The following is a 13,829-nucleotide window of genomic DNA, read 5'->3' on the forward strand; positions in this document are numbered from 1 at the left end:
TGTTTCGATACCTCCACAAGGTTCAAACCCGAATACTGATCAAAGAACCAATGCACCAGTTAGTTAGTTCAAAGTCAGTAGTATTTATTTACACACACAGTAATATCTACTCATGCACAAAATGCTACAAGCTAAACTATCTCTAACGCTAACGCCTATACTTTGGGTGCCCACTCAGTCAGAGGAAAAATGGCTGTTGTTCGGATCTGAGGTTGTTGGGTTCGAAGAGGTACAGAACAGCTAAGGTCGTCCGTCTGATAGCGAGTGTTGACCTTGGACTTACTTGCTTCTGGTGCTGGAGGTGGACGGGTCTCTCCGCTTTGAGAGCCGAGTCCAAGAGAGCGATTCTCTCTCGGGACCTTCTTCTTATACCCAAAGGGGCTTCGCGCGCTTTTGGGCGGGCCTTGAACTTGGCCCCAATTAATTTGGCCGTATCTTGATCACTCGTATTGATCTTGACCAATAAAGGGGTGAGTACCCTGATGGCTGGGCGTGTCCTAGGTGGCCGTTGGCCTTGTTCTGTTTACGCTTTCAGTTTGGGGAACTGGCGGCGGGGTGTCTGGAGCTAGATCGGTTACTTGAGTGTCTTTCCTTTGTTCCCGGAGATGGGCCATCAATATGTTAATTGACCTACGGTTTCAGTCTTGTCTGGGAGCTGCCTTCTCCAATATGCATACAGGCTCTGTATCTGCTTGCTTTCTTAACATATTTCCCTATAGTCATTGCGATCATCCATTTTGTATTCTGGAAGTGGCCATCCCAGATGGCTACATGGTCAAGATAAAGTCATGTCGCCATAGTCCCAGATGACCATAGGCTGCTTTCCCCTTTGAGGAGGAGAGCTAACTAGTGGTGCTTTAACCTGAGGACCACCATACCTCGGGTCAGGGGCAAGGTTGAGAAGGTGGGACCTTCATGCATAACCTCAGCCGTTACGGGAATTGAACCTGCGCTGTCGGCCTCTCTCTGCATCACAAACCAGTTGTCCAGCCAACTGAGTTAAACCCACAATGCGGTATGTGAGTGGGCACTCAATTTGGCAGGCTATCCTCCATATTTAAATAAATCATTAAAGGTCAATTGAGCTTGTTACCAAGCTGATTGTGTGCCATGTTACGCTACCCAGGTAGTATAGTTGGTTTTGGCAGGCAGGTGAGAGTGGACAGTACATTTATTTGAGGCCAGATTGGAAGGGAGGCGGGGTGCCCTGTGCTTATCAGAAGTAAACCTCTGCCTATCAGAGTGTGCCCTGTGCTTATCAGAAGTAGCCCTCTGCCTTTGTGTCTCGCCACCTGTCCTCCTAAACCTGGTACCCCCACCCCCACTTCCCCGGGACCACTCTCTGCCCTAAAAGCTCAGGACTTCCCTGAGTCCGGCAGCCATCGCTCTCCATCTTGCCTCTTCTAGGTATGAATTATACTGTAAATAGCAGAACCCTTAAGAACATTAACATACAGGGGGATCTGGGCATGCAGGTCCTAAAAGTGTAAACCCAGGTGGCCAAGGTGATTAAGAAGGCATATCTCATGCTTGCCTTCATCAGCCGGGGCATTGAGTTCAGGAGTTGGGAAATCATGTTGCAGCTATATAAAACCTTGGTTAGGCCGCATTTGGAGTATTGCGTGCAGCTCTGGTCACCACATTATCAGAAGAATGTGGAAACTTTGGAGAGGGTGCAAAGAAGGTTCACCAGGATGTTTCCTGGTCCTGAGAGTGTTGACTATGCGGAGAGGTTGAATAAACTAGGATTGTTTTCACTGGAAAGACGGAGACCAAGGGAAGACCTGATAGAGGTTTACAAAATTATGAGAGGCATAGACAAGGTGGATAGTCAGAGGCTTTTTCCAAGAGTGAAAATGTCAATTAAAAGAGAGCACAGGTTCAAGGTAAGAGAGGGAAAGTTTAAGGGAGATATGCAGGATACGATTTACACGCAGAGTGTGGTGGGTGCCTGGAACGCGCTGCCAGAGGGTGTGGTGGAAGCAGGCACATTAGCGATATTCAAGAGACATCTGGATGGGTACATGAATAGGGAGGAAATAGAGGGATATGGACTGAGTAAGGGCAGAAGGTTTTATTTTTGGGGCATCCTGATCGGCACAGGCTTGGAGGGCTGAAGGGCCTGCTGTTCCTGTATTATACTTTTCTTTATTCTTGCAGTCCCACCAGTGCCCACTCCAGAGCTCTGGCACAGCCGACTGCTGGAGCTGCCGGCCAATCGGATTGCCAGCAGCTCTGAAGGGTGAGTCTCACTCTCTCATAATTTAGTTCTCTACATAAAATCCAGTCCTTTGTCTTTTCACATCTTTGGCTATTTTCTCTATCTTTAAAAATTGCTTTGGCTTGCATTTCCATAACGGACAGTTTTGTTACATCTTGATTATTGTTCTTGTGTAACTGTAAAAACCTATCAGATATGTGACATTACCCAACTTCTTTTGTTGAGAAACCAAAGACAAAGAGTTAGAGTGTGGGACAGCAGAAAGGCTGATACAGCAATGGAGAAGATGAGGTACATTAGAAAAGCCATTCGCTGATATGAAGGGTGTGCTTGAAAAGGTTTTAGGAACAAGAAAAAACTGAGGAGAGGGCAAAGGAGCCCTTTGCACTCTCCACAGTTTTGAAATCCTAGCAAAGAACTAGTTCGATTGGGAGATAGTGTGAGGAGGATTCTTGATCCCAACTAAGTGGGGATGAATGACGGTGAACGGAGAATATCTGTTCTATTTGAATCTTGTCATGAGCAAGAGGAGCGTTGACTGGTGTAGGAATGACAAATTAAGATAAAACACAAAGGATTAATTAGAGAAAGAGATACATTTAATTTAAGAGATAGAGGGTTAAATTGGATAATCGCAATAATAGGAAAGTGCGTTCACATTGCATTTGTGTGCATTCGGCATGGATGCTATTTTGGACATTTAACAATACTTATCGTACGCAAACAACAGGTACTACAAAACCCAATTACTCAGCCAATTGGCCATTCTGAATTCTCCCTCAGTGTCCCCAAACAGGCACTGTTGTGTGACAACTAGGGGATTTTCATAATAACTTCATTGCAGTGTTGATGTAAGCCTTCTTGTGACACTAATAAAAATTATAAATATCTATTGAATGGTAAGATTGTTCATTAATCTAACGTGTGAGTGCAAGGAAGTTGTTGCCAGAAAAGGAATAAGTCTTAATGGACTTGGATTGATGGGGAGTTCAGCCTCATTAACTTAATTTTGCGGAATAATCTAGAATATGATAATTAAATGTACTACTTGATTTGGAGTGAGATGTTTCTCATTGGTATTCAATTTATTAAAAATTGGCAATGTTATGTGACATTGCGCTTTTAAAGGTTAGTAGTGTCTGTCAAAAGAAATGGTTTGACTCAATAAATCCTTCTTTCTCAGGACTTTTGCATTTGTTGATCCTGATGTTATCTCTGAAGAAGTCTACAATTCTCTTTACAATGAGATCCATTCTATGAACTCGAATGAGACGTTCGCTGTTAATCTGGGTCATGTTATAAAACATACCATCCAAGCCGCCCTGGGAGAGAACTGTAATATCAGCAGACTGAACGAAGTCTTGCAGGTTAGTAGGATGTTCAAAATTAATCTTTTCATTTATAGAATTATAGGAACATAGAGAGAGAGAAACAGGAGGAGACTAGCCATCCACTTTATCCCCAGATCCCTTTTATATCATTGGCGTTTGGAAATCTGTCAATCTCTGTTTTAAACATGCTCGGTGACTGAGCTTCCACAGCCATCTGGGGTAGGAAGATTGACAACCCTCTGCGTAAACAAAATTCCCCCTCATTTCGGTCCTAATCGGTTCCCCCTTATTTTGAAATTGTGTCCCCTGGTTCTAGACTCCCCAATGATGGGAAACATCGTGGGCGCGATTCTCCCAAAAGGGAACAAAGTCCCCTAACGAGCACATTTAGTCGAGTGTTTGCCGGCACTCGCAGTGCCGATACACACATGGCTATTCAAAGCGACATGCATCGAACAAGGGGCCTGAATGGGAACGCGGGGCCGAGGCTGCACATAGCCCCGTTTTGTACAGTGGGGTGCTCTGCTCGCCAGAGCTCCACATGGAAAAGAGTGATCGGTCGCCATTTTTAAATGGCGTCCTAATCTTTGAGGCCACAAAAACAATCGCCAACCTCCCTGCGCACCAACCCCCAGCCTGAATGCAGTATGAGGGGGTCCCTGGCACCCCCTCCAACACCCATGCAGGGCACCCCCATCCCGATTGGACACACGCAAAAAATGCCAGTTTGGCACCTTGGCAGTGCCAAGCTGGCACCCTAGCAGTGCCTCTGCCAGCTGACAATGTCATCTGGACACCATGGCACTGCCAGGGTACCCAGGCAACACCAGTAGTGCCAGGGCAGCACCCTGCCCAAAGAGCATGCCGCTGGGGCCTCCGATCTCCTTGGAGACCCCCAAAAGTGACTAAATACCGAGAATTCACAGGGTAACGGTTTTGGGAGAGACGCTGACAGCATCTTATAATGACCAGATAGATATCTTCCTTCTTCTCCCCTTCCAGATACATCATGATGGGAATTGTGTTATTTTTCTTTTCAGCGAAATATTTGGAAGAATGTAAAGGTTCTAGCCTTCCAGCGTCACTTTAATTGTTTTTTTTTGTTGCAAACCTGGCTAGCTTTTGTGCTTTCTGGAAATCATGTTCAAGATCATTTCTTCTCTCAGCATTAAAGGTTTCATGTGAAATAAGGCCAGTTAACCTCAATCAACTAGTGAGGTAATCCCAACCAATACACTGCCGTCCACAGTGGAAAATGTGTTTCATAATTTTTATTAATTGAATGCTATTGACAGAGTGGAAATGGAAAAGGAAGTGAGAGCGGCCCTCCTAACAATGAGACCCCACTGCCTCCCACAACTACCCTGAAAACACCGAAATCGGGAAATAGCTGGGCGCCGATCGGCTTCTGATCTAACCCACCCGCTCCCGTTGACAAGATCCGGATCCAGCCTAGACATGGCGAAAACCAATCATTACCAACTAATGCCAATCCCAAAATTGTAAACAGGACGGACCCCCAATCTAATGGCCTCCCATCATCTAAGCGGCTCCCCAGCAAGTACCCACGTGGGTACCCTTTAGCACACCTATCATGCTGCCCCAGTGCTCGGGTTGGGTGGGTCAGCCGCCATCAGTGGGGGGTCGCCCCAGGGCTGGGGATGAGGTGCTTAGCGCTCACGCGTCCAACATGCCACTCCCTCCCCCCCCTTGCATTTTTATACCCACACCAGGGACAACTTCAGCTGCTGCCTAGCTGTCCCACCGAACAACCCAGGACAGAGCCCTGTCCGTGGTAATATGCTGACGGTCACTTTAATGCCCACCGACCACGGCGGCCTCTGGCTGCACAGTTGAAGGCCATCGCTAAGAGGAAAGATGTGTTGTTAGTTACATGAGCACTGTTCAGCCCCCAAGTAACAGTCCCGGCTGGAGTGTGGCCAAGGATGCGTGTACAGGGCGGGTTCACCCAGCACAACCGGCTTGTTGGATGGCGCCCTGAGAAGTGGCAGGGAATGTATGGCTGCTGGGAGGCTTGGGGGACCTGAGGGTCCCTGAACAATTGTCAGTCTCTCGCCCTCTCTAATTCCTTACAGATATCACATTACGGATGTGATTATGGACCCCGCAGCAGCTGTCCGCGTGGTGCGGACGCCAGATACGGTGGCAGCAGTTTCGATGGAGGCTTGAGGCGACAGCCCCATGTGCAGGGGCCTACCCCACACCCTGAGGATCCGGCCGCCCAGCGGGCCGGGGAGGGACCCAGAGGGGGAGGCCAGTGTCAGTCCAAGGTGCGCAGGCGTTGCTGGTCGTTTGGTGCTCCTCAATCTATGCCATGGTTGCCCTGGGGGCTTGAGTGGGGTGCAGAACAGCCTGCAGTGCAGAATAACGTGACAGAGAGGCTTCACATATCTTGGATGTAACGTGTTTTAATGGTGAACAATCGTGACCGTAAGTGCCTTGCTAATGTTCACCTGTATCTGGAACATGGTCCTCAGCAACTGGGACATGCTTTCGAGCAATGCCCAACTGAGACTAGGAAATGCTCCGCAGTGCCTTAGCAAGTTCCAGTGTGACAGGGGCACATCCCTCAATGACTGAGACATGCTGTTGAGGTCCTCAGCCATGGTCATCTCTGACTGTGCAAAGCCTCGGACACCACCACGTATGGTTCTGGCATCGTATTCCAGGCTCGCCACTGCGGGTGCCACCCTTGCAGTGTTGACCTCGTGCCACGCATTGCTGCTGCCATCTCCTGCGCCCGGAGCCTTTGAGACTCCCACAATCAGCTATGGACCCACTAGAGTTTTGCACTCTGAATCTCACGGCCGCACCCTAGCGTCTGCATCAGCTCTGGGGTAACCTTGTTCAGGGTCTTGGTATCTAACTGGGACTCAGCTGTGTCCTGGGATCCAGCAGACCTCCAACTGATGTCCCCCTGGATGTTCCTGCCTCCACCTGATGTGCAACTGTGCTCACCAAATTGTTCACCAGAAGCCTGCCCACTACTTGTGCCCATCAAGATGTGTGTCTCTGCGCTGGTGGAGGGTGGGGTTGATAGCAGTGACATCTCAATGGTGACACCCTGGGAGCTCTCCTCCGAGGTGTTCTCTTGGAATGTTGGGGGGGGGGGGGGGGGGGGGGGGGAGGTAGGAGAGGTAGGAGAGAGAGAGAGACGATGACCCTGGATGGAGATCCTACGGGAGGTGGACATGTGGTCAGTGAGAGGGGAAGATCATTATGCCTGGCAAGAATAATTCACATGTGACAGGTCATCAGGGTGGAGGTGGCATGTGGGACCAGTGCCAGGGGGCTGATGCCAACTCACCCACCCACCCATGACCATCCTTACGGCATTCGATGGCGGAACTCCTGGTGGCACTCCCCATGCTGATGGCTGCTGCTACTACCTCCCGGGCGACACTGGCTGACCTGTGGCTGACCCTCCGGCCCCCTTGGGGTGTCAGGGTGTCCCATCTCGACTCCACTGCGTCCAGCAATCTGGCCAGGTGGGCATCTGCAAATTGTGGGGCTGGTCTGTGCGGCGATATGTCGGTGTGCTGTCTGGGGTTTGCATGGAGGAATCAGTTAAGAGCTGCTCTCCCTCGTTCACAGAGAGCTGCCGGGCGTGGTCCAGGCGAATCGGCTATCGGGACAGCCATTTCCCACGTAAAGCCCATGGGGCATCATAACGACCCTTAATTGGCATTTGATCCCGGGGGAGGTCTCGGAAAGCACCCGCCAATTCTCGTTCGCTACCGCACTTAGTGCCTCTCCTATCAGATCGCGCCCTACAAATCCCACTAATAACAATTCCTGGTATAATTAGCAGATGTTTTCTAGCCTTTAGAATAAAGTGAGGAAAGAAGACAGTATGTCTTATTTGTTATGGTTTTTTTGGACTTTCTTTCACACAATCAATTTATTATTTTGATTCTTGTTCTGCTGTGTTCGAGGTAAAGATGAGAAAATTTGCAGATGGCACAAAGCTGGGTGGGAGGGCGAACTGTGAGGAGGATGCAGAGATCCGTGTGATTTGGACAAGTTGAGTGAGTGGGCGAATGAATGACAGATGCTGTATAATTTGGATAAATACGAAGTTATCCACTTTGGTCGCAAAAAGGAGAAGGCAGGCTATTATCTGAATGGCCATAAATCAGGAGAGGGGAATGTGCAACGGGACCTGGGTGTCCTCATACCTGGAATATTGGGTGCAGTTTGATCTCCTTATCTGAGGAAGGCTGTTCTTGCTCTAGAGGGAGTGCAGCGTAGGTTTACCAGACTGATTTCTAGGATGGCAGGACTGACGTGTGAGGAGAGAATGAATCAGTTAAGATTGTATTCGCTGTCTCACTCTATACAGGTGACCTGCTCCTCTATGTCTCGAAGCCACAGGAGGGACTGAAGGCAATACTGCAAATACTGAAAGAGTTTGGAACCTTCTCGGGCTACAAATTTAATCTGGGCAAAAGCAAGACATTCCCAGTGAACACAAATGGGGGAGGGGCAGAGCTGGAGGGGCTCCCGTTTAAAACGGCCCAGAACAGATTCCATTACCTGGAGTTTCCAGATAGCCAGAGACTGGACACAGATCCACAAGTGGAACCTGACCAGCCTGGTGGAGGAAGTAAGAAAAGACCTTCAACAGTGGGGCTCACTCCCACTCTCCCTGGCGGGAAGAGTGCAGACGATCAAGATGAAAGTACTGCCAAGGTTCCTCTTCCTGTTTAGATACATCCCGATCTTCATCCCCAAGGCCTTTTTCCAAACCATAGATAGGCTAATCATGGCGTTTGTGTGGGGGGGGCAAGAACCCAATAATTCCCAAGCCAGCACTGCAAAGTGAGAAAGTCAGAGGGGGCCTGGCTCTACCGATCCTACAATACTGGGCAGCAACGGCAGAAAAAGTGAGTGGATGGATACAAGAACCCGACACAGATTGGGTTCAAATGGAGGAGGCATCCTGTAAAGGAATGACCCTCCGGGCCCTGGCCACAGCAGCACTCCCATCCTCCTCAACAAGATACACAACAAGCCCAGTGGTAGCGGCCACGCTGAGAACGTGGACCCAGTTGAGACAGCACTTCGGGATAACCAAAATGTCCCTTATGGCCCCCATCTGTGGCAATCGCAGATTCCCCCAGCCATGCTAGGTACCACCTTCAAAAGATGGAGGCGGGACGGGGGCACACTGACGGTCGGGGACTTCTACGTAGGGCGCAGACTGGCGACACTGAACAAAGTGACGAGGAAGTGGAAACTAGCAAGAGGACAGAAATTGAGACACCTCCAAATAAAGCACTTCCTCCGCAAAGAGACAGTAGGGTACCCCGGGGCCCCAGAAAGCACACTACTGGAGGACCTGATGGGCACAAGCAGCGAGAAGGGAAAATATACGGACAGCTACTGGACAGAGCCCGAACACCACTGGACGGGACCAGACAAAAATGGGAGTACGATCTGGGGACAGAGGTAGGATGGGGACCCTGGAGCGAAGCACTGAGCAGAGTGAGCTCCACCTCCTCCTGGGCAAGGCTCAGCCTAATGCAGCTCAAAGTGGTGCACAGAGCGCACCTGACCAGAACCCGAATGAGCAGGTTCTTCCTGGAGGTGGAGGACCAATGTGAACGGTGCCAGAGGGGCCCGGCCAACCACACCCACATGTTTTGGGCTTGCCCCAAGCTTGCTGGGTTCTGGACAGCCTTCTCCGAGGCAATGTCCAAGGTTGTGGGGGTGAAGGTGAAGCCATGCCCAATAGTGGCAATCTTCGAGGTATCGGAGAAGCCAGAGCTACACATGGGGAAGTGGGCTAACGCCCTTGCTTTCGCTTCCCTAATCGCACGCCGGAGAATCCTGCTCGGCTCGCGATCGGCAGCACCACCCAAAGCTGCAGACTGGCTCACTGACCTCTCGGAATTTCTCCACCGGGAGAAGATTAAGTACGCCATCCGAGGGTCAGAGGAAGGTTTCCTGGATACTTGGGGGCAGTTCGTCAGCTTGCTCCAAAACCTGTTCGAGGCCAACAACGAGGAGTAAGCCAGGGGTAAAAAAAAAGATGAAGAACCAAAGGACTGTGCAACGGAGGGGGGGGGAGGGGGGGGAGGAAAATGGGGAAACCACAAGAGGAGAGGAAGGTTGCTGAAACCAATGGGGGGGGAGGGGGGATATCATTGACCGATCCAGAGGGCAGCAAAATATACGTACAGTTAGTCAAATGAAGGACAAAACAAACCTCTCTGTAAACTAAAGCAAATTAACGCAGGCAAGAAAAATGTAATGTACGTAAGTAACAACTGTTTCTAAATATGAGAAAAGCCAATAAAAAGTTTTTTTTTTTAAAAAAAGGATTGTATTCGCTGGATTCAGAAAAATGAGCGGGAAACTCATAGAAACTTATAAAATTCTAACAGGACTAAACAGGGTAGATGCAAGAAGAATGTTCCCGATCAAAATGTCCAAAGTGTCCAAAATCAAGGGTCACAGTCTGAGGATACGGGGTAGACCATTTAGGACAGAGGTGAGGAGAAATTTCTTCACCCAGAGAGTGGTGAGCCTGTGGAATTTGTTTCCACAGGGAGTAGTTGAGGCCAAAACATAGGTTTTAAAGGAGCAGTTAGATATAGCACTTGCAGCGAAAGGAATCAAAATTTATGGGGGGAAAGTGGGATTAGGCTATTGAGTTGGATGATCGGCCATGATCATAATGAATGGCGGAGCAGGCTCGAAGGGCCAAATGGCCTCCTCCTGCTCCTGTTTTCTGTGTTTCTGTTTTTCTATTCAATAACCTTTGCAACACATGAAGCAGCTGCTAAAGCTATTTTGTTCAAGATTCAGTTTGAAAGCGCGGAAAGTTAATTTATTTTAAATGCTTGGCTTGGCTTTTAAACATCGGGAGATGCTGCATCACTGTAGAATTGCCACCTCATAACTGTGCTGTGGGTTTTTGAGAAGGTCACACGTTTAACCTGCAAAGCTGTTCACACCTCCTGTTGTGTGAATACATTCTGAGCTATTTTCGCCCCGTTGCGTGGCTCGGTTGACTGACGAGGTAAGCAGGAGGAAGATATGTGTGTGACCACCACAAAAATCCGCTCCATCCACTAAAGTTTTCCACTACAGCTCGTCTGTGGCAGTACTTGTGGAGAGAGGATCAGTGACCTTTTAGTCAGAATGTCTCAGATGGTACCAGACCCGTCAAGAATTCCTAGCATTGTCTGCTATAATTTCCAATTTCCCGTCGGGTGTTGGTTGTGCAGCGGCTTTCTTTTGAGCTCCGACGTACATTGAGAAGACTCATTCTTTTGGCGCAGTTCCAAAGCCCGTTAACTGTATTGCGTTAAACCTTAATCAGCAAATGATGACCCTGTAATATCAATAGCATTTCTCTGTTCCAGAATGAACCCTGCAATGTGATTGAGGCCTATTTCCAGGAAGTGGTTGCTATCACAGAGCAATCTTGTTTTTCCTCCGAGGAGGTGACGACAGCCCAGAAGAAACACATTAGTAAACTGCAACAACTTTACCAGAAAATAATGAGCTCTGCACACGAAGGTGGGTGAGAACTGACAGCTAAATTCATTGCACCATCTGACAAGGTTTACTGAAGAATGTGCCTGCTTTATCAAAACAAGAAGGTTAAGATTTATGAACAGGTATTCACCATGAGTTCGCTGAAAACTTTCACAGCTTGAGGCTAATGAATGTAGAAATTGCAGTAAACTGTCAAATGGTGTGATACGCAATGAAGATGCAATCTCTGGCAGGCATTTTAGAGATGCATTAAAATAAGTGTATGTGGTGATTGTCCCTTTAACGGCAACACAGTTGAGTAAGGGTCACCTGGTCTGAGTGACCAATTGGGACCAAGAGTGTGGAATCACCTCCTGGTGAAAAAGGCTTCTTGACAGAGACATTTTGATAGCCAGCTACAGCCATAAGGCTGCTCTTTTCATATATTAATAAATACCTTTTGTGTTCATTGGTAAAGTGTGTGAAAGTGCACCTTTACATCTGATGATGAGGATAAATTATCCTTAAACTGCCCCTGGTCCGATATCTGTGAGTATCCTGTTTTAATCAAAGTGTGAGAAAAAGAAAGTACTCATCGGAATGCCTCTCTTTGAGCGTATATACCCATTTGACTACTCCGCAGAGGACTGGGCACACTATGTCGAGCACTTTGGGTATTATTTAAAATAGGGGAGGAGGCAAAATACGAAGTAATTCTCCTCGGTGTTTGTGAAGCTCAGACCTATAATCTTATTTGCAGTCCTACAGTCCCAAGTGTGCCCAACTTCAAATCATTTAGTGGGCTTGTGGATTTAGTGAGGGCGCAATTGCCACCTCAACCATGTGTAATTTGAGGATGAGAGCCCCAGGCGAATCAATCACGACTTGCATTGCTAAACGGAAACAATTATCGGAGTATTGTGATATTGGAGCCACTCGAAATGACATGTTACATGATAGGTTAGTCTGTGGCACGAACAACAATGCTATTCAATGCAGATTGCTTGCAAAGTTCAACATAAATTTAAAACGAGCAATGGAGATAGCGTTGGCCATGGAAAGAGCTGAAAAAGTTTCGCAAAAGCTGTAGAGTGCACAAAATGATGCCGTCTAACATCTGGGGCAGGAACCTGAAGACAGCTGTGGTACCAAAATCGCAAAAATAGCAACAAAACGGGAAACAGAAACGCCAACAAAACTAAAAGGTACAGAATAGGCAATCAGTCAGTAATGCTTAAAGTGCAATATTACCAATGTGGAGGTAACCACACTCCTGAATCATATTGGTTTAAGGAGGCTGAGTATTTTTATTGTCACAAAATAGGACATTTGATAAAGTAGTGCAGAGCTAAGTCAAAATCGCCGAGTTAATGATCAACCAAGATGTTACAAGTGTACAATGTGGAAGAGCCTAGAACCTGTGATTTTGGTTTTCAATCTGTTTAATATAAAACAGGGATGGGCAAATTTTTCCGTGCAAGGGCCACATTCAGAAATTCACAATTTTAAAGGGCCGCATAGTATATTAAGTAAAATAATTAATATTTAAAATAGCCAAAATAAAAGGTTTTTAAAGAAACAAAAAGCAATTAATTTTTATTAATTAATATTTTAAAGTAGAAACTTCACATGAAACACATGTTGTGCCGAGCAATGATCACCCTACTCAAGTCAACGTATCCACCCTATACCAGTAACCCAACAGCCCCCCCCCCCCATTAACCTTAAAATTAAAAAAATAAATAAAATTAAAAATGTATTTAAAAAAAACATTTTTTTAATGACTTGATCTTGGTGGGCCGCATAAAGACCTTTGGCGGGCCTTAGTTTGCCCACCCCTGATATAAAACCAGGCAAGATAAGCCCTATTACTGTAATGCTGTAGATGGCAAACTTCTTAAAATGAAATTGTATACAGGGGCATCAGCCACTGTGTTGGATGGGCATACATTTCAGTACCTAGGAGAGGGAGTCCAGCTATTGAACTTGAAGAGCACTTCTGCCAAGTTGAAGACTTCTACTGGAGAAGCAATAAAAATAAAAGGCACCACAATGGTACCTGTGAGCTATGGACAACAGTCTACCCATTTCCCAGTGATAACAGTGTCAGGCGAAGGACCAAACCTTCTCGGTCATGATTGGCTTAAAGAAATCAAATAGAATTAGGCCGGGATTTTTCAAGTGCAGGAAGGGGGACTGCCTGAACTGATAAGAAAATACAAGAGTGTCTTCTGTGATGAATGAGGCTAAAATCAAAGGGCTACAAGCTATGATTTATGTGGATCCCAAGAAGACTCCCCGAACCTTTAGGGCAATGCCGGTACCATATCCCTTACGAGAGGAAGTGGATACTGAGTTAAACAGGTTGGAGGAACTAGGCATTATCCAGCCAGTTCTGTCCTCAGAATGGGCAGCACCAATACTACCCATATTGAGACCGGACAAGACCATCCACATGTGGCGACTATAAGCTAACAGTTTTACCCGAGGGAGATATTAGGAAATTGGATTCAGAAATGAGATCCCAATGTAGCAAGTAATTTAGGGGTTAAACAGACTGAGAGGAAAACAACCTGCTAGCACAGAGTCAGAGGGATACGCCCACACCTGCCCGAGTTACATTATCCTAATCAGACTTAAATTTGTTAATGGGAATACACAGGATGCCCCAGATTCATTTTTTATCGAGACATTCCTGTCTGACCAGCTATGAGCCCATTATAGAGCCTGATGGCCTCTTTAATTGTCAATGGGAGGTTAGTTGAATA

The 13,829-nt window shown here is 47.3% G+C and overlaps 1 protein-coding gene across 2 annotated transcripts in view; it reads left to right on the plus strand.

The window, feature by feature from the left end:
• Positions 1-13,829, plus strand: part of LOC119953621 (phosphoinositide 3-kinase regulatory subunit 6-like) — a 165,279-nt gene that overhangs the window by 110,358 nt on the left and 41,092 nt on the right. For both annotated transcript variants that reach the window (XM_038778069.1, XM_038778071.1), the window contains 2 exons: positions 3,405-3,588; positions 10,947-11,103. In XM_038778069.1, the coding sequence (XP_038633997.1) occupies positions 3,405-3,588; positions 10,947-11,103 (341 nt within the window). The remainder of the gene's footprint in view (positions 1-3,404; positions 3,589-10,946; positions 11,104-13,829) is intronic.

The sequence above is a fragment of the Scyliorhinus canicula genome, chromosome 18 (genome assembly GCF_902713615.1).
Source record: "Scyliorhinus canicula chromosome 18, sScyCan1.1, whole genome shotgun sequence".
Classification (NCBI taxonomy): Eukaryota; Metazoa; Chordata; class Chondrichthyes; order Carcharhiniformes; family Scyliorhinidae; genus Scyliorhinus; species Scyliorhinus canicula.